Raw genomic sequence first — 24323 nt, forward strand, 5'->3', positions numbered from 1 at the left:
TGGCCATATGCAAATCAGTCTGACACTGTGCCTCATGGTAACAGTCCAGCCCGAACTGCCAAGCCATGCCTTCCCTGGACCGGAAACAAGCTTCCTAGGACCGGTTTCTGGCATTCCAGCCGTCTTCAGCCAGGCTTGCTTGAATCCAGTGTCAAAGTGAGCAAGGGACTCACGTCTGAGCATACCCTGCCAACTTATGGCAAACAAAGCGGTACAAAAGGGGGTGGTGATGGGCGGAGCATCTGAACCAATCAAACACTCACACCCAGTCAACAGATCTGGGTTTAATCCATCACCGTTCTATTGTTTTTGCGACTGTTCCGAGTCCCAGCATCTCCTAACATGGGAGCAGAAATACATGGAGAGATTGGAAGGTGCAAAGAGAATAACAGTTCATTAGCAAGTCGAGTTACAGCCTTGAAAGGAAGAGAATAATAATAAAGTACAATTTTCTGCTGAGGCATGCGTGTTAGGGAAGTAAGGCCTGATGTGAGCACAGCCTAAGCAGTCTTCTAATGGTTACGAAATACAAACTGGAGTCACACGGGATAACTAAGGCCTACATGTGGCAATAATAATCCTGTGAGTTACATAAAGTGAATACAAATGGCATCTATTTGAGCCACACATTGCTAACCTAACACAGCATAACAAGTACACTGTACGAAAGGGAATTTCGAATCTAACAACACTGCCACCCCACTGTACTCTACGCCACTCTATTCTACCTCATTTCACTCTACCCCACTTCATTGTCCATCATCCCCTTTTGTATCGCTTTGTTCGCCCTAAGTTGGCAGGGTATGCTCAGACGTGAGTCCCTTGCTCACTTTGCCACTGGTTTCAAGATAGCCTGGATGATGAGGATTATGAATCCGAAACTGGTCCCAGGATGCTTGTTTCCGGTCCAGGGAAGACATGGCTTGGCAGTTCGGGCTGGACAGTTCCCTTAAGGCATACGATTTGCATATGGCCATGTCTGAACTGGGGTGGCAGTGTGAGCTAAAGAATGGTGATAGATTAATCCCAGATAAGTTGACTGGGGGTGAGTGTTTGATTTGCTCAAACGCTCCGTCCATCATCCCCTTTTGTATCGGATTACTAAGTAGTGACGAATTTAAATTCCTCAGGGTGAACCATCTGGCCATTCCAGTCTTTTATCTGATTCCAAAAGTATACAAAGACCCCAACAGACCTCCTGGGAGACCTATAATTTCCGCAAAAACAGTATGAGGGCGAATACTTCAAGGTACATCGACTTCTTCCTCCAGGAACATGTCAAAAATCTACCATTGTATCTGCAGGATACGGGGATTCCCTGAGAAAGATGTGGCAGGATGACTATCTGTTGATAACTCTTGACGTCACTGCCCTATACACCAGTATACATCACATGGATGGTGTTAGAGCAGTTGAACATTTTTTACGGACAAAACCACTTTATATGCTGAAACACAACAAAATGCTGTCTGATATGATCCTGACATGCTTAAACAACAACTACTTTCTGTTTCAAAGTCAGGTATTCTAACAAATGAGGGGTGTGGCGATGGGGGCCTGCTTCTCCCCCAGTTACGCATGTTCACACTTGGGACTGTGGGAGGAGCAGTTCCTTAAGGCGAGGTTTGGTCACATCTTGAGGAACCACATAGTGGCCAGGTATTGTTACACTGACGATCTATTTCTCATTTGGAAAGGGTCAGATACAGCAGCGAATGTGTTTATTGAGGAAATTAATGTAAACAACCTCAACCTTGAATTTACAGCACATGTCAGCAAGGTATCCGTAAATTTCTTGGATGTAGAGGTGTACATTAAAGACAACTATCTGAAGACTCGGTTACATCACAAAGCTACAGCGGGTAACACGGTTCTGCACGCCACCAGCCACCACCCTGACCATCTGATACGCAGCATCCCATATGGGGAGATTCTGCATATCAGACACATCTGTAGTGCGGATGCTAACTACGTGGAGGCTCAAAACGAAAACAAGCAAAGATTTTTAGCCAGAGGCTACACTGCTAATATGCTTGATACAGCGATCAAAAAAGCCAACACTATTTCTAACTCCGTAGCACTGGGTTGCAGCCCAAGGCAGGCTGAATTGCCCAAGAGCCCCAGTACTAATATGGAACCACCTAGATTAATCACTACGTACAGTCGACAACACAACAAATTGCGATTGCGCATGATTTTTGATAGAAATTGGTCGGTTGTTCAAAGTGATTCAATAATTAATGACACCTTACCCAAAGCTCCAGAGTTAACTTTTCGCAGAGCACGCTCTATGAGCGACATGCTTGTTAAGAGCAGTCCAGAAATAACCACCAATAGTTCCTGGCTACAGACCACTAAAGACTTTATTAAATGTGCTTCATGCAAAGCCTGCAAACTGGGGAGAAATAAAACAACATACAAAATCCCGTTTAGTGATGTCACTGTAGTTATCTCCAAAAAGATGACATGCTAGACTGACTATGCTGTTTATGTGCTGGAGTATACGTGTGGCCTGCAATATGTTGGGAGCACCAAGTTGCAGGTCCACAAGCGTATACTCCAGCACATGAGAGCTATCAGTAACAACGATGCAGCGTATCCAGTTGCCAGGCACTTTAAAGTAATCCATGATAGTTGCCTAGACCATTTGAGTTATTTTGTTGTGGACATGGTACCTCCACTTCGCCATGGTGGTGACCGTGAAGCCCTGCTGAGAAAGCTAGAGACTAGGTATATCCTCGAGCGAGATATGAAGACCCCGAATGGGCTCAACTCGAGTAAGGATCTCTTTACTTGCCTCTGATATATCTCCCAGATCTGTATCAGTTTAGTGACAGCTATCAATACTGTGTTTTAGATATTTGTCTGATCTCCGAACATAATGATATTAATTATACTGGAGACAACAGGAATAGCTGTATTATATTTTATTATTTTTTCCTCTCTTTCACTCCACTCCTCTTTTTTTGATTATATTTTTTAACGTGACCATATAGGGCAGATTAGATATAGTGGCCCATTAGGGGCTCCTCCCAGATGTTTTAGAAACAATAAGGTTTGTTACGCTTACTCACTATGCTATTGTAAATCTGGAAAGGGTCCCCCAACCCGCCAAACAATATTAACGACTTCCTCTAGCACCCAGACCCCAGGGATCTGGTACCAGGGTCATTTTCTTAGATATTTATGATGCAATAAGTATTTATTATGAATTTTAGAGGTTGGTTTTAAAGGTTATTTGACATTTGAAAAGTGAATTAATATTTTAATCAGTATATTTGATTTGAAATTCTTTTTTCAACTACATAATTCCTATGGGTTATGATCTGGATGAGGGATCGGCAATTTCACAAGAGAATGCATGAGTTCCATGACCCACTATGGGTATGATGTAGTATGGTTTTATTGCAATTATTGCACATACATGGATGAGTATTGCACTTATGTATTTGCTTATTTATTTATTATTTTATACATTTACTACTAGTGGGTATGATTCAATTCACCCTGTCATCTAGTCTTTAGACCTGCTTATGATGGAACTTTCCATGGCACTTCCTGCGATATGACAATTGCACATTTGCACTGAGCCGTATTACTTTGCACTATTGTGTGTACTTTGTACAACGCTTCAGAGGCAATATTTTGGGGTATTGGCTTTGCCGTTTGGATATGAGGATTCTCCAATGCACTATGCACTTTACTTAAGTAATCCATGCCATTTGTGCTTCTGGCCCCACTATGGTGATGTATTCGAATTTGCCGACTGTGCACATGATGTTTTTGCACTATTGCAGTTTTTGCATGTCTATCTAAATTGTAGTACAGTTCATAGCTACTAAACTGAGTTATGATCTCAATGCATATATGCACTAATGTATTAATGTATATTTTCTATGTCTATTGGCCCAATGGTCACGTGATGCTCATTATTTGCACTTTAAATTTGGTGGCTCTCCCTGACAGCGTCATGTGATCAAGGCCTTTCTGGGGCCGAAACGCGTCATGGCGGTGCGTGGTGTCACTATGGATTAAAATAAATACCTTTTTGCATGCAGCTATCTGGGTATGTGTTCGTCTTTCCTGGAAGCCTGGATGTTTAAAGACGGAGTTTGTTGCATATATATATATATATAAGACAGAACTCGTCCTGGCACAAGCCTGCGCCACCAATTAGTAGAATCAATCGTTCTCAAAAGAACGAAGAGCTGAACCCAAATTCGGTGCCAAACAACAAGGTGCTTTATTTATGCATGCAAGGTAGAAAAGGTCCAAGGATTCTAAGGCTTAAACAATGCTTTGATAAGCTGCTTTTATAGGTGAATGGAGACACATTCGAAGCTCTGGACCTCTTGGGATTCATGTAGAAATACAGGTTTGAGAAGTGATGAGTGTGTACTCCATAGAAGATCACAAAAATTCTTATCAGGAATAATATCCGTTCTTTCAAGTCGTCATACAGAGCACAGAACTATTTCTGGTTGCAGTATAACATCTTTATTATTTTTTGTGGAACATGGACAGCCGACACGTGTTTCGCCCCCTCTTGGCGAGTTGCGCCGGGGCTTTCTCAAGGCTGTAGGGGAAGATGAATGGATTGTTTAGATGTGAGATGAGATAGCAGTTGAACCCAAGAGGAAGAAACAAAGTCACCTAGAGTGGAAAAGTTGTTGGAATATTTTTTGATGTCTCAGCGTCAAGGCCTTATCTAAACCGTGAAGTGACAGTGTGTCGTGCCTCAAGTCAATTAATTATAGCTTTCATTATAGTGAGTCAAAGCAATCGACAAGAAGTGCAAAAGAAGGTGCAAACCATAGAAAGATGGATCAAGTGATTTTAAGGCAACAGAATAAGGAGTGCGCTTTAGGCAATGTCTCGATGTTCAATGTTCTTTTAGCAACCCAGAAAGTAACCAAAAGTACCAGACCAGGATGATGTGGTAAGACAAGACAAAAGAGTAACAGCATAATAAACAATATAAAGTAATCATACCTAATTTCACATATATAGCGTATATTATTATGATTTCCAATTTTAGTAATATCCAAGGTACAGGGAGTTCAATACTCCAGGAGCAGAAGTTCTTCTGTGAGTTCTGATAAAATAATTTTTTATACAAAATGCTTGTAACCAAATCTTATGCCATAGCATAGCATACAGATCATACAATATAACACATACAGAATCATTAAAACCGCACAGATTGTTGTATTAAAAAGGAAATTATCAATTGGATTCTTTTCCTAAGTTAATTATTTGAGATTAGTCATTATTTACATGGTGGTACGAATCTTTTTTCCATGTGCATATTCGTCTATTGAAATCAGCATTTGGTGGCCCTATGGGCACCCACCTGGTTATGGGTAATTCGCATGTCAAGACGAAAACTGATTAGGGAAAGTCAGCTTCTTAAAGGAGCACATCAAGTATGAAAAACCGACAGTACAAAACGTGTATTCAGCTCGTAATATTCATATTAGTAAAGCGTACACGGGAACACCCAGATTACAGGTGTGTTCAGGTCCCACAAACGGAACCATTATTATGACGTGACTTAAAATAAAAACCATCATGGTTTACGAAAGCAAGACGGGACACCCTTGTAGTTGAGATAGTGCTTAACCAAAGACAGATGCATTTGTTACAAGGAGCTGATACGATCACATAAGCATGCTTGCTATCTAGAGCGAGTGGAGCGGACCGCAACCTATTCCCCTCTCGCCACGCTTATCAGAGCCCCAGACATACTTTTACTCACTTGTTGAGCTTATTCTGTGTTCGGTCCCTGCTCCCAGTCCTCGGTCTTCAGATTAGTTTACGGGTTGAGTCCCAGGCTATCCGTCGCCCGTGATACAACCGGAAGTTAAAGGGCATGAACCGGAAGTAAACCCGGGAAATCGTATTTACAGGTTTTGGATTATCTTCGTTTTTTGTGAAGAGACCCGGCTAAGTTTTACTGTGCAAGTTTGTTATTGCATATTTTGTCAAAAGGAAAAATAATTTAAAGTTTTAAGGTTAATTGTATCTCAGTCAAATTCGGTGCTTAGGACCGCCATTTATAAGAGGTGTTGACGCCTTAATGTCAGACTATCAGCCTATATGGGCGAAGGCGTCACAGGGCATGTACAGTGTCGAGTAATCATTCTCTCTGTTGTACATAAGATCCTCACATAATATACATTGTATCTTGTGAATATTTGTTATTCTTCCTAACCTACAGAGCGGGGATATAGTCATGATTTAGTTAACCAACCCATTCTAATAGCAGAAATTCATAACCCCGGGGCAGGTAGAGAGCAAATTTTGGCAACTTTTAGCAGGACACAGAAAAAATTCATCATGTTACATCCTAATCTAATTTTTGATTCTTAAGGATTTTTTTAAAACATTCATGGTTGTGGAAAATATTCATGGAGCAATCACCGGTGTCACTTTTTGTTTGTTTGTTTGTTAGGTCTAAGCAGATCAACATTCTTAGACCACCAAATCTTGCTGGGAGCAAAGGTTGGACTAAACAGTACTGTGATTGTGCTACGTGGGGTAGTATCATCAAAGCCGCACATTTGTACAAAGCATAATGTAGTTACTCATATCGCATGTAAGTAATGTATGGCTGTATCCATTGGTAATGTACATCATCTCCTAATGGGGAAATGGAGTTTGATTACAGCCAGTGATGCCATTCATATTCCTGATTCAACCCCTTTGTTACTGTTTCCATTCCTATGATTAATGAGCTCCCTTCTCTGCGAAGCAGTTGGTCCAAAAACCCACAATTGCCGTTGTGCTTCCAGGAGGTAGTCCGAGGTGTTTAGAATGACGACATTTCCCCCCTTGTCTGCTTCCTTGATTGTCAACTCTTCATTTTGTCGTATTTCAGTCAATGCCACTCTTTCTTTGGCAGTAATGTTTTTTGGAATATATTTTTGCTTGGCTTTGTATTTGTCAAATTCCTTGTTTAAGTCTTCAGTCACTTTGGTAAAAAACATGTCAATCGAATTGCCAGATGGAAGTGACGGAGTAAATCTTGATTTCTTCTTCAGTGGATTGGGTTTGGAATGGAAGATATCTCAATCAAGGACAAAAGAGGTCTCAATCAATGGCCACAAACACAAGATCAAAGACCTTATCAACTGTGAAAGCACCTATGTGATTTACTTGATAACATGCCCGTGTGGACAACATTATATTGGCAGCTCAAAGAGACCCTTGAAAGTACGGATACAAGAACACTATCGGAACATTCATGGAACAGATACTAGACAGTCCCTTGTTGAACATTTCCTACAACACCATAGGAATCACTTGACCTTTACGTTTGTGGGTATAAAAAGACTAAAATTACTAAAACGAGGGGGTGATTTGGACCAACTGCTTCGCAGAGAAGAGAGCTCATTAATCATAGGAATGGAAACAGTAACAAAGGGGTTGAATCAGGAATATGAATGGCATCACTGGCTGTAATCAAACTCCATTTCCCCATTAGGAGATGATGTACATTACCAATGGATACAGCCATACATTACTTACATGCGATATGAGTAACTACATTATGCTTTGTACAAATGTGCGGCTTTGATGATACTACCCCATGTAGCACAATCACAGTACTGTTTAGACCAACCTTTGCTCCCCGCAAGATTTGGTTGTTTAAGAATGTTGATCTGCTTAGACCTAACAAACAAACAAAAAAACGTGACACCGGTGATTGCTCAATGAATATTTTCCACAACCATGCATGTTTTAAAAAAATCCTTAAGAATCAAAAATTAGATTAGGATGTAACATGATGAATTTTTCTGTGTCCTGCTAAAAGTTGCCAAAATTTGCTCTCTACCTGCCCCGGGGTTATGAATTTCTGCTATTAGAATGGGTTGGTTAACTAAATCATGACTATATCCCCGCTCTGTAGGTTAGGAAGAATAACAAATATTCACAAGATACGATGTATATTATGTGAGGATCTTATGTACAACAGAGAGAATAATTACTCGACGCTGTACATGCCCTGTGACGCCTTCGCCCATATAGGCTGATAGTCTGACATTAAGGCGTCAACACCTCTTATAAATGGCGGTCCTAAGCACCGAATTTGACTGAGATACAATTAACCTTAAAACTTTAAATTATTTTTCCTTTTGACAAAATATGCAATAACAAACTTGCACAGTAAAACTTAGCCGGGTCTCTTCACAAAAAACGAAGATAATCCAAAACCTGTAAATACGATCTCCCGGGTTTACTTCCGGTTCATGCCCTTTAACTTCCGGTTGTCTCACGGGCGACGGATAGCCTGGGACTCAACCCGTAAACTAATCCGAAGACTGAGGACTGGGAGCAGGGACCGAACACAGAATAAGCTCAACAAGTGAGTAAAAGTATGTCTGGGGCTCTGATAAGCGTGGCGAGAGGGGAATAGGTTGCGGTCCGCTCCACTCGCTCTAGATAGCAAGCATGCTTATGTGATCGTATCAGCTCCTTGTACCAAATGCATCTGTCTTTGGTTAAGCACTATCTCAACTACAAGGGAGTCCCGTCTTGCTTTCGTAAACCATGGTGGTTTTTATTTTAAGTCACGTCATAATAATGGTTCCGTTTGTGGGACCTGAACACACCTGTAATCTGGGTGTTCTCGTGTACGCTTTACTAATATGAATATTACGAGCTGAATACACGTTTTGTACTGTCGGTTTTTCATACTTGATGTGCTCCTTTAAGAAGCTGACTTTCCCTAATCAGTTTTCGTCTTGACATGCGAATTACCCATAACCAGGTGGGTGCCCATAGGGCCACCAAACGCTGATTTCAATAGACGAATATGCACATGGAAAAAAGATTCGTACCACCATGTAAATAATGACTAATCTCAAATAATTAACTTAGGAAAAGAATCCAATTGATAATTTCCTTTTTAATACAACAATCTGTGCGGTTTTAATGATTCTGTATGTGTTATATTGTATGATCTGTATGCTATGCTATGGCATAAGATTTGGTTACAAGCATTTTGTATAAAAAATTATTTTATCAGAACTCACAGAAGAACTTCTGCTCCTGGAGTATTGAACTCCCTGTACCTTGGATATTACTAAAATTGGAAATCATAATAATATACGCTATATATGTGAAATTAGGTATGATTACTTTATATTGTTTATTATGCTGTTACTCTTTTGTCTTGTCTTACCACATCATCCTGGTCTGGTACTTTTGGTTACTTTCTGGGTTGCTAAAAGAACATTGAACATTGAGACATTGCCTAAAGCGCACTCCTTATTCTGTTGCCTTAAAATCACTTGATCCATCTTTCTATGGTTTGCACCTTCTTTTGCACTTCTGGTCGATTGCTTTGACTCACTATAATGAAAGCTATAATTAATTGACTTGAGGCACGACACACTGTCACTTCACGGTTTAGATAAGGCCTTGACGCTGAGACATCAAAAAATATTCCAACAACTTTTCCACTCTAGGTGACTTTTTTTCTTCCTCTTGGGGTCAACTGCTATCTCATCTCACATCTAAACAATCCATTCATCTTCCCCTACAGCCTTGAGAAAGCCCCGGCGCAACTCGCCAAGAGGGGGCGAAACACGTGTCGGCTGTCCATGTTCCACAAAAAATAATAAAGATGTTATACTGCAACCAGAAATAGTTCTGTCCTCTGTATGACGACTTGAAAGAACGGATATTATTCCTGATAAGAATTTTTGTGATCTTCTATGGAGTACACACTCATCACTTCTCAAAGCTTTATTTATGCATGTTGCTGAGCCTGTCCGCCATTACGCGTTTCGACTGTCTCCACAGTCTTGATCACATGGTAAGGTCACATTACCATCATTGGATTTAAATAATCAACACAAAGGGCGGACTTCAACATTACCGCCTCCCACTAAGAATTCATTAGGCTTTTTCACATGGAAACAAAAGAAAGACTGCGAATAAATATCCACAGTCTATACATTCAAAAACAATTAAACTCACAGTGAGTATATATATATATATATGAATTCATATAAAATAAACAACATTATATGATTAAAAAATAAGTTGTTACAAAAACTTACAACTTCAATGTATAACCCAAGGTTGAAAAGAAGCTATAGTTAGGAAAATTTAATTATTTATTTGTATGTAAAACCAACTGAATCTACACAAGTATAAGAAATTCTAAAGTTATAGTTATAACTTAAAGTTATAATTTGCGCACCACCCAAAACATAATATAACTCATGCACCCCCATACAAAGTGTTGTCAACTCTCAACACAAAATTGAAGATGATTATCAATAATAGACCGGTTTAATCTCAGGATATCAGGTGATATCACAGATCACTCAAGCTATGCTCTCATTGTCTATTTGATGTCACTTGGAAAGTGCTTTATATTTTTATTCTTTCCATTTTTATATGTTCTTTCAGTCGGTTTCAGTAAAGGCTGATTATAGAATACTGTAAACAAGACCCCGTCACAGTATGATACTGTGAAGTTGGGGTGCACAGAAATAACATCCAGAGGCATAGGATAAGCTAAACCTCAGGTTTAATGTTCAGGTACAGAAACTGTACCGACTCTCTACTTTTGCCTGCCATCAAGTGTCCAACAGACTCCCAGCAACAGTCTACATTACAATCTCAAGCAGGAGGACAGACAAATCAAATATTAACAAAAGCAATGAAATACATAATGCATGAATATCACAGTTACATTTCACTGTCATCCCTGCGCTTGCTCTGTGGAAGGGCTTGTTTCCTCTTGTCACCCATTTCGTCCAGTATGGTATGTCTATGTGGAATTGGTTACCTTCTTCCAAATTCTGGGGCCAAATACGAGGAGGATCTCATATATACTGGCAGAAACTCAATGGAAGGCACACAGAGCAGCCAGAGGCTGACAAAACCCTTTTCTTGGGTCTGGGCTTATAGCCCAAGTAACTTAGTTGCCACACTATCCCAAAATCCCAGAGGACATAGGTGTACTGCAGCCGCTAAAATCTCATTACTTCAAACTCATCTCAAGTTAAGGTCCATCTGCCGAATCGGGAGACCCCTCTTCTTCTTATCCACCACATTATTCCTGGGACTAGGTGGTGCCGTTTGAAAGTCTGTTTTAAGTGTTCATGCTGGCTGTAGTCTAAACAGTCCATCATACACGTCTAATACCTTGCGTAGTAACACATGTCCTCTTGTGTATGTGGAATTTATGTTCATTGCCTCCTGTTTGACATTTTCTTGTGCATCCTGCTTTATTTCCCTGTGGGCTGACTTAGCACTACGAGTTGCTAGAGGTGTTCCATGAGTTGAAGAGAGCTTCATCAGCCTAGGAGGTTCACCCAATGTATACTCTCATCCATGATGATGACTACAGCTGTCTCATATCAGACTCTAGGATTCACTATAGGCTGGTTGCTGCACATAAGAGCTTAAGTGCACAGGTCTCTTAACACATACCCCTAGAGGGGAGAGGGCATACTGGTCTCCCACTTGTTACATATGTGCAGTTCCTCCTAACCGTGACCACTTCTTAACTATGCCAGTACCTATGGTTTGCAGAGGGAGTGACTCTGCAAAATGGGTGGGGCACCTGTAGGTTATATTTGTCATTCCGCCATAGGCATGAGAACTTGCATGTTGACTATACTGAGGGGAGCTTGCCCCAACTTTTCTAAGAGTCTTGTGGGTTGAGGGAAGCAGCAACTACTTTATGCCAGACAGTGGCTTCCCATCACAGTGCCTGAGATTCTCTTCCCATGCTGTGCATGGCTTCAGCTATTTTATTTGTCTGTTTTTGTTCTGGGGTAATCCACTCAGCTTGACCTGTTATGAAACATTTTAGCAACAAAAGAGGTATCAAGGCAGAGACGTTTGCAAGTTTTTAATCCTTTGTGAAATGACATGATATACTCCAACTTGAAAGGGCATTCCAAAGGAGATTTTGCTCTGACATCAAACTTTAGGGGGAAAAAAGGCACTGGTCAAATCTGTTATGTCACATAGCAGCGACACGAGGTTAGCTCCATTTGGCACGCACAAGAGGACTCATTTTCTGACCTCATTCGACCGTTTGGGTTTGACAGGATGAAAAACTGGTGACACCAGGCCCTGAATCTTCTCTGTTTAAAACTTGACCAGTTCCGCTTAAACATTGATTCGCACATGGAAGGTACTTTGTCAGGGCCTGAGATCAATTTTTTAAATCAAGTTTTCATGTGAGAAGGCCTATTGAGACCTGTACTATTACTGGCTCTTATAACCCATCGGGTCCTTTAACAGCAGTCCCTGGGCCCATTGGAAATACCAGGTGTATTCCGCATCAATATTTCAGATGAGTCTGAAAGACCTGGGATAAACGTGCAAATTATTGCAGAAAGATAGGTTTTGATATGGTTATACACCAAAAACTTGTAATATAGCCTTATATCATGCTACTGTGGGCTATTCCGGTTGTTAAAGGCCCTGAACCCGAGTTATAGGTCTTAACCGCAGACAAGGACCTATAATGAGGGAGAGGACCTCTAACAACTGGTGTAGCCCGAGGCAGAAGGGCTATAAGGCTATTAGAACATTCCACCCACTTAGGATGAGTGTCCTAAATTAAAAAGGGAGAAATAGAAAGACAGTCATTGGAAAGTTGGAGCAGAAGCTCATTATTAGAACTCATCAACTTAATTGTTTTCATTGGAACTCCCAACATTCCAATATTGCAATCCTTCTTATTTCCCTGCTGCTAATGGTAATACCAGCTGAGAGAAATAACAGGAATAATTCCAGGTCAGTCATAATTAAGGCTTTGGTGTCCTCTCAACTTGCTTATTCCGAGAAAATGCAATCAGATTTGTTTTGATTGTCCCTTAGTTCTTTTGTCTGATGGGAGTATGAGTAATGGATCAGCAGTGTGAAGTATATTGATCTAAAAATCATGGACTTAGGAAAATTGCAGAGAAACTTAGCCAAAATATGAATTTGCCTTGCATTTAGATTGCACCAGCAGTTCTTTGATGCATCAGAACATAAGTATTTATTAAAAATTATTAGCTAAAGTTTTATAAAACTATTTAGATTGTGTTTTTTAACTCGAGTCTTAGAGACTTGTTTATCTCAGTGCACTGAATACAGATATCACATAAAATACCCACTTTTCAGGCCCTAGAGAAATATCCTGAATATATAACGCTATGGCTAAGCTGCATATTGTGCTCTAGAAGTTGTGAGAAAATGAAGTAAAATATTAGTATTTGCAGTACCCAGAAAGCATGCTTCCAAATAGAGACCATTTTTTTCACTTCCGTATATAAGGCCCATTTCAGAAAGCTTTCTTCACTATGTAGTTGTGACTTAGTCATTTAGGTGATAAATCAAGAGTTAGGGGGCAGATCTCACAGGTCAGACGGCTTCATGTGAAGTGGCTTCCACCAAGGGGCCCAGAGTGGCATCCTTGGGTGGGAGTGGAGCAAAGTTGAGGTAGCCAACGCCGGCAGAGAGGCGGGGTCACAGGATAGTCTGGACCCAGGGCTAAAAGTATTATTTCACCTCAGACCACTGTGAGGCATTTAGCACCTCCTCCGATGCAAACAGAAGATTCAAGATGGCGCTGCGGCCCTCTGCTCCAAGCTAGTGGAGAACCATATCGGGCCAGTAACCAGATAACATGTAAAAGGAATGAGACAGCTGGTGGAGGAGGGTTCAAGACATCCATGAGCTCACAAACGACTAGTGTTTAGGACGGGATACCCTGATGGCAAACCTGACACAACTTCGAGGTGAGCCCTGGGGAGTGATGGTGTGGGACGATGGATCCCAGAGCGCCTATGCAAACAGCCACAGTGAATGACATTTGCCCACCCCAGACAAGGCTTCAGAACGCCCCTCATTTTGACGCACAGAGACAGACTGAATTGATAAATCACTAAAAGTGATTAAACTAAAGCACGCCAGAGAAAAGAAAGACTACTTTGCTTTATGCCATGTGGCGAATTCCCAGTCAGATCAGGCAGAGAAGGGACCATAAGATCCTTGTACTGCTGACTTGACGGCAAGAGAAAAATTACCTTACAAGTTACGAAATGTAAAGGCCACAGTTGGGAGCATTGGCTTTAAAGTCTAAGCGATAGAAGGTGTTTTAGAAGAGCTGAAAGGACCAGTTTGAAGGCATGAGGTACACCTTGTAGGAATAGAACAGCACCTAGCGAAAGTGGAGAACTCTGCCGGTGGACAGAAAGAGGTAATTGTGAACCATGAGGACGTTAAGTTGTGCTGTGCTAATTTCACTATGGTCGCATTGGTTTTGGGATTTATGCAGTATTATAAATGGCTGACTATATTTGTGGCTTACCAGATGGATCCAAGACCTCTTCTTAATTGAGAAAGTGAATGGATTACATATTGTTGATTAGGGAGATATCTCCAAAAGAGGGCTCCAAACAGCTGGAAGCATCAGAATCCAGATGTAGCAAGGGGTGTTTTCTAGACTGTTGAAAAGTTTTGGCTGGTTTAGCGTATTATGTGGGTTGGAACCTAATGTGTAAAGAGATGTGAGATGTAAAGAAGTGAAGTACCTATGACTATTTTATATAGAAATATGAGCAGTTTGTACTTTTCTCTCTGTTTGACACAGACCAACCCAGCTTGGTGTTTGTGGAAATAGGTACTGAGAACCTCGTGACTAAGGAGGTAGAATACTGTTAGATGACTGAGAAGCTTGGGAGAAGAGAGAAAAAATACTGTTCTATTGGCAAAGTTAGTCACTATCTGGGAGAGGAGTGCTGCAGGTTCCAACCGGGAAGGTCATGAAAAGGTGTATTATGGAGCTATTTAAGAGTTGGTAAATGGCAGTGGCAGTAGCCATGTAGAATGACTCGAGTTGGATGGGTAAGTTAAACTGTAGATAGAGGGTCCCGACAGATGGGGAGGTTGGCATGCTCTGAGGCAGAGAGACAGTGGGTGAAGGCAGGATCTTGAGAGTGATGTGCTTTCAGCAAAGTAGAGTGTCTCATTGTTTACACAGTTGAGCATGAAGCAGTAGAATCCCGTTAAGTGCAGAATTGCTGCGAGAAAGTGAGAAATTTTGAATTGAAGGTAGGAAATAAATAAGTAAATTCAATGAGCAAGGAATGTTTTGTGGAAAAAAAGAAATGAGGGGGCTTAGGCACAAACCAATAGGAACAGCTTCTGATAGAGGTGGGCGTGGACAGTAATACGCCCCAGGCAACAGCTCGAGTGGCTGGAGAGATTAGAGGAGACCCGGTCTGAGTGATCTGTTGTGTTGTGTCTGGGTTGATAGGATTGTTGAGTACTTAGTAACTTGAGGAGAATACAGGATGCTGGAGGAAGAGTAGTAAGAGTAGCTTGAGAGGGCTTTCTTTGGTGATACTATTAGCTGAAATGTTGGATTCAAAATCATTGGTTGTGACATCAGGCATGGTAGTGATTGTGCAATAGTAGCAGAGGAGGGAATTTGGCACTCAGAATGCTTACTGTAAGCAACCCTGCCAAGTATTGCAAATTGTGGGTTACGGTGACCTATTTTAATGCTTCACCGTTGCATTCCCGCATTAATATGTTAAGGTACATATTGCAATAACTCCTCTGTGCACTGCTGGAGGTGCTTTGTGCAGTGCTCACTCAGGAGGTCACTATAAGCATGACGAGGTCTGCTGCAGATTCCAGGTGCCCCTGGCACTCTGTCAGAGAGCAGGGCCTGAAGCCAAGGAGTGGTGACTGTGGTTGCTAAGAATACCGCAGTCATCAGCCTGGGCCTGGCTTGTTTTCATCATTCCTCACACATCCTCCTCGTGCCATATGAACCCTTAGTGGGCAGTACTGTAGAGACACTCCAGCATGATATAGACATACAGACTCTCAACACTAGAACAAGCGTGGCTGCAGCATGGCAGTGACACTTGTCTTCATGTGACTTCTTTAGTGCCATGCACCTGTCACTCGAGGGAGGGCAGTAGATGAGGGTCAACTCATCAACTGTCTGCAGGCAGTGGCACCTCAGTGCTTCAGGTCAGTAGAGTGGGTTTCTAGGGACACTGAACATTTGTGCACTATGCAAAGAATAAACTCAATCACCGAAATACATTTAAAATGTAGCAATTGTTACTGGGAGGCGTCTGGTGGTTCTGTTCACTCGCAATGGTTTGTGATGCTCTGTTTCATGGGTTTTACATCAGTTTTCAGGCTTTTTGTAGAGCATCTCATTACTTAAAAGTGGGTAATTTGTGATATTTATCTCTTTTAAAGGGTTTCCTTGCTTGGTTTTATCAGCAATGTGTCACTCACTGCAACACACCTTTAGTAGTAGAATGTCCCTCATGCACACACTGAAATCATGGAAATGTCACACTTAGGAATTGTATAAACTTAACAGCTATGTGATAGTGGGTTCAGGATAAGCAGCTTAGGGCAAGGCAGTTGGCTGATGTGGCATTTCCCAGAACATTAAGTAAGGTACAAATCTGGAGCGGTGCACTCCCAAGTTGTCTTCTTTTTTCAATAAAAAAGACTGATAAATTCTTTTGTGTGAAGTAATCCTTTATTTCAAATATCATCAAGAACACATGAGCTCCAGCCAACGCGTTTCGTTCAAAATGTTGAACTTCGTCAGGGCTGAAAGAATTGTGACATAGATAACATCAGTATACACATACACAAGCAGTGATCCACTATTAAACAGTGGCACATACCATTTGGTGTTTGAACCGAGAACACATCATACATCAAATAACTTACACTTGACACTTTTAAAAACATAAAAAATCACAAATGGAACACCAAGTAGAAAACAACACCCTACACTGGACTGAAACAACATCTCTAAACAAATATGCTCTAGTATCCAGTATTTTGCCTGCTTGTTGTCTGCTAACTGTTGCTACAAAACAACTGTGGGGCATGTTTGAATTTAGTTCGCACAAGCCAAAATCAAGATGTATGGCAGGAGTCTACATGAAAGATAGCCGAGTAGGGGACCTGGATGGTGGTGTTTTTGACACAAGCTAAACGTCTAGAGTCCAAAAGTGTGACTTGTGCAAATTGATAAATAACATAATGTGTTCTCTGTTCAAACACCAAATTGGTATGTGCCACTGTTTAATTATGGATCACTGCGTGTGTATGGGTATACTTATGTTATCCATGTTACAATTCTTTCAGCCCTGACGAAGTTCAACCTTTTGAACGAAACGCGTTAGCTGGAGCTCATGTGTTCTTAACCTCTTGGCTGCTAGGCGTTTTCCCGCTGTGTGCTGGAAAATGCCATTTTAGTGGCACTATGACGAGCTCAGCTCGTCATCAGCACACGACACCTGTGGGTGATGACGAGCTGAGCTCGTCATCAGCATCGAAAGGGTTAATGATATTTGAAATAAAGGATTACTTCACACAAAGGAATTGATCAGTCTTTTTTTATTGAAAAAAAGAAGACCACTTTGCAGGTCGTCACTCCAGATTTGTGCATTGTCTAAATCTGCTTGGCAGCTTGCACCTCACAGCGGCAGGTACAGGAGCTGTTTGTGCACACCATCTCCAATCATCATTTTCAATAATTACAAAAGGAACTAAGCAGAGAGGTGCGACTAATGTGGTCCACTGCTTGTTCTTAGCCATTGTTAACCTTAAGTAAGGTGTTAAAGTCCACCATGCAGGTGCCTAGATGTTCAGATGTACAAGGGTGTCAGTCCTGCTCTCTGAGATAGGAATGGTTTTGTGTTTGAGTCTGAATGGTGGGCATGATCCTTGAATGAGGTCGAGTGACTGAAGAGGTGAATGTACCTAAAAAGTAGTAAGAATAAAAGGATGTGCAGAGTGAGCATCATTGTGTTGATGAGGTTTGCTTGGTCGTGGTCTAAATAGCTTGAAATTGATGCAGTATTTTTATTTGAAAACTGGTGATCAAGATGGGAGCTGACTGGCTATTTAGAGACGTGGATTAGGGAGTAAGTATAGGGTTTGATTTGGGAGTAGATTAAAACGCCACGTTTCATATGATTAGAGTCAAGGGGATCCCAAGGGGTTCCCAAGAGGCTGGATGGGTGGCATGAGTGGGTTTCGGGAATGTCCAGCTGCTGGATTTTCTTGGTTGAGAATTAAGTTGCTGAGGGCCATGTGGGGCTGGAAGCAATATAGTCCAGGTCTTCAAGCATTGGCTCTTACGCTGCTGGAGAAAGTTCTATATTGACGTATTCGAGGGAGGACTCAGGTGGGGACTAGTGGTATGAAAGGGTGTAAAGGTGACATTGGTACTGTATACTAATCTGCAAGTGTATTTTATGTTTTTCAGTATTGAACTCAATTAAAATGACTGCAGGTTCAATCTCAGTGCCTCAAATTATACCTCTGAGAGTCCCTCCTCCAGGAAAAGCAAAGCATGAAATCGATACAAACACACTGGTCGAAATCAAGTCAGGTAAGAATAATTAACGCAAGTGGTGAATGCAGATTTAATAAAATTAGGTTTTTCTCTCTAAACATTTTAGACAGTTATATAAAATGGCCTATTGTTGAAAGGAAACACAATAAAAAAAAAACTCCAACGTGCATAACTTTGGAATGGAGTTAAATGACGTCAGTGCTCATTCGCACCATATTTGTTGATGTTCAAACACAGTTTTTGTTTCTTTCCGTATTAAATAAGAATTTTGGTCTGGTCAAAAAATGAGGGGAACAGATTGTGCAACAATTGAAAGAATAAGACCTTTATTTAGCTTAATTTTTTTTTAAATATTTAGTAAAGTTGTTAAAGACAACTAAAACGGAAATAGCAGAAGGCCAGAGGGCCGCTGTGGAGGTGGTAGCCTCGGATGGCAGTGCAGCCCACACTGGTTGACATTTCAGCTTCATTGTCGGGCCATGATTTCCTGTTTTAGCCGCCGTGCCGTTGGCGGGAGGGAGACCACTGGAAAGTTCGGAGGACTACCCCGTTCTACATTCTACCTATCATCTGTAGATGATGGACTCATTGGGTGTGTGTTTTGTGGGGGGCTTTGGGGGTTGGGCGAGGAGGGGGGGAATGGTTCATGGTCCACCGAGGGTTTGTGTTTGGTCTCTTCTCCGGGACCCTTTGAGTGTGGGCGAGTTTACGAGATGCGATACCTGGTGCTTCTAGAGTACTGCCAAGGCTGGTTAGGTGTTCCCCTCGTTAGATGCCGGTCACGGACCTTACAATACTCACACTTAATGTCCGGGGGTTGAACAATCCAGTCAAGCGTAAGGCTGTCCTGCTATGATTGGAGCAATCCCAGGCCGACATTTGCCTCCTCCAGGAGACACATCTCCTCCCAAAAGATTGTCATCGCCTTCGCTCCCGTAGATTCCCCTTCCAATTTTTCTCCTCAAACCCCACTAAAACGGCCGGAGTTGCGATCTTGGTAGCTCAGAAGTTTATGGGCAAGGTCCTACACAAGTCTGCAGAGATTAAGGGGAGGCTACTGGCTTATAGATTCTCGATGGGGGAAACCACATTCACTGTAGGCACTGTCTATGGCCCCAACGAAGGCCAAGAAAAGTTCCTCCATAGGGCGCTCAATGAAATCACGACCACAGCTGACCGCCATATTGTGCTAGGGGGCGACTTGAACCTAGTCTTCGATAAGGTCCTGGATAGGTCGTGCCAGCGCGCCTCACAGGCGGGGGCTCTTTCTTCGGAGGGATTGGTCCGTTTGGCTGATCTCGGCCTCCAAGACCTTTGGCGCAGTTTCCACCCAGGTGAGAGAGATTATACGTATTACTCTAATGCACACAAGACATATGCGCGTTTAGACTACCTGCTTGCATCCACACCTACTCAGGCACTTGTTACCCGGGTAGACATAGGGATAGCCTCACTTTCCGATCATGCTCCTCTCCATGCCTGTAGCGCAGCGATCACGCAGCGTTTGGTGACTACGGGAAACATTGCTACACAGGAAGGAGGTGGTCTCTAAGATTCAGCGCGCAATTGCAGACTACCTTTTACATAACAACAATACTGACACTACTCTCGCCACACAGTGGGCCGCGCTAAAGGCGGTTCTCAGGGGGGAGTTTATTGCCATTTCGGCGGCGGTGAATGTAGAGCGTCAGGTTAAGAGGGACGAACTCACACAGCGAACCAAGGAGTTACAACATATGCTCAGGAGGACGGGGGCCCGAGAGTTTGGAGGCAGTTGAAGGCGGCGCGGCAGCAGCTAGCGGCATTAGACTTAGATCGGGCGGAATTCGCGGCACTGCGGCTGCGCCATGTGTATTACACTGGGGGGGGGACAGATGTAGACGCCTACTTGCACACAAGCTGAGGGAAGTGACGCAGCAGCGGACGGTTCGGGAAGTACTTAGAGGTGATGGCACACGGGTCACGGAGGACCATAACATCGCTAGCTCCTTTAGTACCTTCTATGCGGATCTTTATTCCACTGACCCCCCGGCTGATAGAGAGGAGGCCGATTTTCTGGCCTCTGTCCCCCTTCCGGCCCTCTTGCGGGACCAGGCGGAGCACCTGGAGGGTGATATACGACCAGAAGAGGTCATTTACGCCATCTCCCGACTCAATGTTGCGAAAGCCCCAGGCCCAGATGGCTTCCCGGCAAGATTTTACAAAATATTTTGTGCCCAAGCTGCCCCGCTGCTCGCGCGCCTATTTACTTCCTTCTCGGATCAGGGAGCGATCCCCTGGGACCTGCTAGAGACATCCATTGCTGTGATACCCAAGCCGGGAAAGGACCGTACGAAATGTGGGGCATACAGACCTATCTCCCTTCTTAACGTAGGCCTCAAGCTTTACACCGGGATCCTGGCCTCACACCTGGGCCCGTATAAGGGTTGCCTGGTGGATCCGGACCAGTCTGGGTTCATACCGGAGCGCCAGACCTCTGACAATACTAAGCGGGCCTTCCATCTCCTTGAAAAGGCCGCGCGCACAGAGGGGGAATACATGATGTTGGCCATAGATGCAGAGAAGGCGTTCAATAGGGTGCATTTGCCCTGTCTGGAGAAGGTCCTGGAGAAAATGGGTATGGGTCTGAAGTTTCGTGCTCGGGTGATGAACTGCTACAAGTTCCCTATGGCCGCGGTCCGGGTAAACAGGTTCACATCTCCCCGATTTGCCATCGAAAGAGGTACGAGACAGGGGTGCCCTTAGTCGCCCCTCCTATTTGCCCTCTTTATGGAGCCCCTTGCGCAACTCCTTAGATTAGATCCGAGGGTGACGGGGATCAAATTCGGGGGCGATGTTCACACAATCAGCTTGTACGCTGATGACGTTCTGATCTCGCTTTCTAGTCCAAGGGATTCCCTGCCAGCGTGTTTTGAGGACCTGACGATCTTCGGTCGTGTGTCGTGGGCTTAAGGTCAATATAACCAAATCGGTGGCTCTTGATCTGTCCCTTGAGAAGTCTACTTGAGCCCTCCTGCAGGGTGCGTTCCCCATTCAATGAGCTTCGAATGCGGTGCCATACCTCGGGATACAGCTTGCCCCTTCCCTATCGGACTCTGTGACTATCAATTACACCCACTTACGACAGAAAATTAGGATTTGAGTTGGGGCAATGGAAGCACTACCCACTATCATGGTTGGGTAAGGTTGCGGCGGTCAAGATGACGGCCCTCCCCCAGATTTTGTATCTCTTCCGCACAATTCCTCTCTGTCCCCCTCCGGGCTGGATAAAGCAGGTGCAATCTGAGCTGTCACAGTGTATATGGAATGTGAGGAAACCCCACCTGAAGCTTCGTCTGGCGATGCTGTCCCCCGAACAGGGCGGGATCGGGGTCCCGGACTTGGCAGCGTACTTTCAAGCTGCGCAACTTCGCTTTCTGGTGGAGTGGAGCAGGTGGGAGTCTGGGAAGCATTGGTTATTCCAAGATCACGCCATTGCTGGCAGAACTCTGCAGGAGATCCCATTCTTACATAGACAACATAGACCCCCTAACTTGTACGCCTCCTACGTTACGAGGGTCCCACTGGAGGTCTGGGACCGAACGAACGTGAGCCACGAACTCACGACTCTCCCGTCCCCCCTCACCCCCATTGTGGGGAGTTCGGGCTTCCAGCCTGGGCAGGACGAGGTGGCCTATGCAAGGTGGAAGCCCTCTGGTTGCTGGTTCCTTTATCGCATGTACACCCTGGAGGGTGTTATCCCATTTTTACAGTTCCGCCAAGAGTTCGGGCTGCCAAAATCGGAGAGGCTCCGTTACTTTCAGGTGAGGCACTGGGCTCTCAGAGACTGCGTGCGCCCTTCGGGCGGACAGACACCTAACGCCCTACGAACGTTGGTTGATTACTCGCCAAACATACAAGCAACTTATTTCGGACACACCCACACCTACAGCGCAGGCAGGGCGCGATGGGAGCGGGAATTGGGGAGGACGCTTACTCACAAAGAATGGGAGGGGATATATTATAGAGCACGGCACTCAGCGTATCACATGGGGCTTACTGATACCCTCACCAAGGTAGCGACCTATTGGTACTACACCCCTGAGCCCCTACACGAGATGGATCATGCCAAAGATGCACTGTGTTGGCGCGGCTGCGGACAGGTGGGCACGTTGGTTCATTTGCTCTGGGACTGCACGCTGCTGGCAGGGTACTGGAGACAGATGCTGGATGATGTAGACACTCACTTTGACACAGAGATCCCCCGCTTCCCTTCGTACGTCCTTATGGGACTCCCCAATCCCTTGACTTACCCGCTGCGTTCCCGTAGAGGCCGACCGATAGCCATTACCCTGGGGTCAGAGATGCAGAATATACTGGCACTCTGGCGCTCTACTCAGGTTCCCACATACCAAGGGTGGCTCCACCGCCTCTGGCTGGTGCTTGGAATGGAAAAACTCTCTTTGTCAAGAGCAGGGGAGGGCGCCAAATACACTGAGTTGTGGCAGCCCTTCCTGTCTCTGTTGGCTTCCGAGTTCCAAGAGGTTACCTGCCCCAGATACCTCAGATTGTTGCACCTTGGGGACACGGGGTAGGGGTTCACGGATGGGTGGGCTAGAGTAGAAGAGGTGCGGTTGGCAGCTTGAAAGTGCTCGGTGGACGTGGACCATGGGGAGGGGGGGGAAGGGGGGAGAGGGTGGGGGGTAGTGGGTTGGTTTTGTTTCGGGGGAGGGGGTTTTCTTTGGTTTCCTTTTCTTGTTTGTGATAATAGACAAGATTGCGAGCTTAGCCCATGGCTGGTTGGGGGGGATCTAACGCAGGTGTCCTTTTACACGGGGGCTTGAGGGTCTCCTCTGTGGGGTTGGATAGGACTGGCGGCCAATGACTGCCTCAGTGCTGAGTGTGATAGAGTACAGCCCTCTCACTGTTTTTCTCCTTTCTTAAGACGCTGCCGGCCCTTTTTGGGTTGTAGGCGGCTTCCTGTGTTTAATGTCTGACACCCCCTTATGGTTTTTGATTTGCCTGTGCAACTGATCCTTCCACACCGGCCGGATAGGGTTGTAGGCGACTTTGATTGTGGTTCTTCTCTTGCTCTGTATTTTGTCAAAACAAATTTAATACTAACAAGCATTTACAATGCAATAGGTCTCGCAGCATTAAAGTTTGAGTTATTGGCATTGTGTATGACAATGCCAATAGTTATAACTTTCGTAAATGTGACACCTATTGCATTTGGACTGCAATATGTGTTGAGAGTGAGTGAGTGAGTGAGTGAGTGAGTGAGTGAGTGAGTCAGTGAGTCAGTGGGTGAGAATGAGTGGTGAGTGAGAATGAGTGGGCGAGTTAGTTAGTGAGTGAGAGAGTCAGTTAGTGAGTGAGAGAGAGTGGGTGAGTTGGTCAGTGAGTCTGGACAGTGAGTAAGTGAGTTAGTGAGTGGGAGAGTCAGTCAGTGAGAGTCTGCTAGTGACAGTGAGTGAGAGAGTGGGAGAGTCTGTCAGTGATAGTGAGAGAATCAGTGCGAGTGAGAGTCAGTGTGAGTGAGAGTCAGTGTGAGTGAGTCAGTGTGAGTGAGTCAGTGTGAGTGAGTCAGGGTGAGTGAGAGAGTTAGTGTAAGTGAGTCAGTGAGAGTGAGAGTTAGTGTAAGTAAGAGTGTCAGTGAGAGAGTGAGAGTTTGTGAGAGTGTTAGAGAGAGTGTGAGAAAGGGAGAGTCTGTGAGAGTGTGATAGTTAGTCACTACCTTTCATATTGCCTTTTAAGAGCAAAACTCTACCTCATATAAAAAGGCCGAGGAACATCTATCACCTTTCTTGTCTCCACTCCTCATCTCTCCCTCAAGCATATGGTAATGTTTCAACCCTTAGAATAACACCTTTAAAAGCCTATGTTAATTTTGGAAAATGTGTCGCAAATGCCAATTTATAACGTTTTATATATAATGTTTTGTTTGTGTGATTTCTGTATTTTATGT

At 43.7% G+C, this 24323-nt stretch overlaps 1 protein-coding gene across 1 annotated transcript in view; it reads left to right on the forward strand.

The window, feature by feature from the left end:
• DZANK1 (double zinc ribbon and ankyrin repeat domains 1) overlaps positions 1-24323 on the forward strand; it is a 1079146-nt gene that overhangs the window by 51459 nt on the left and 1003364 nt on the right. Inside the window, exon 2 of the mRNA XM_086926915.1 lies at positions 18287-18412. Coding sequence (XP_086783041.1) covers positions 18304-18412 — 109 coding nt within the window. The 5' untranslated portion in view covers positions 18287-18303. The remainder of the gene's footprint in view (positions 1-18286; positions 18413-24323) is intronic.

This window comes from Lissotriton vulgaris, chromosome 6, assembly GCF_964263255.1.
Source record: "Lissotriton vulgaris chromosome 6, aLisVul1.2, whole genome shotgun sequence".
Taxonomy (NCBI): domain Eukaryota; kingdom Metazoa; phylum Chordata; class Amphibia; order Caudata; family Salamandridae; genus Lissotriton; species Lissotriton vulgaris.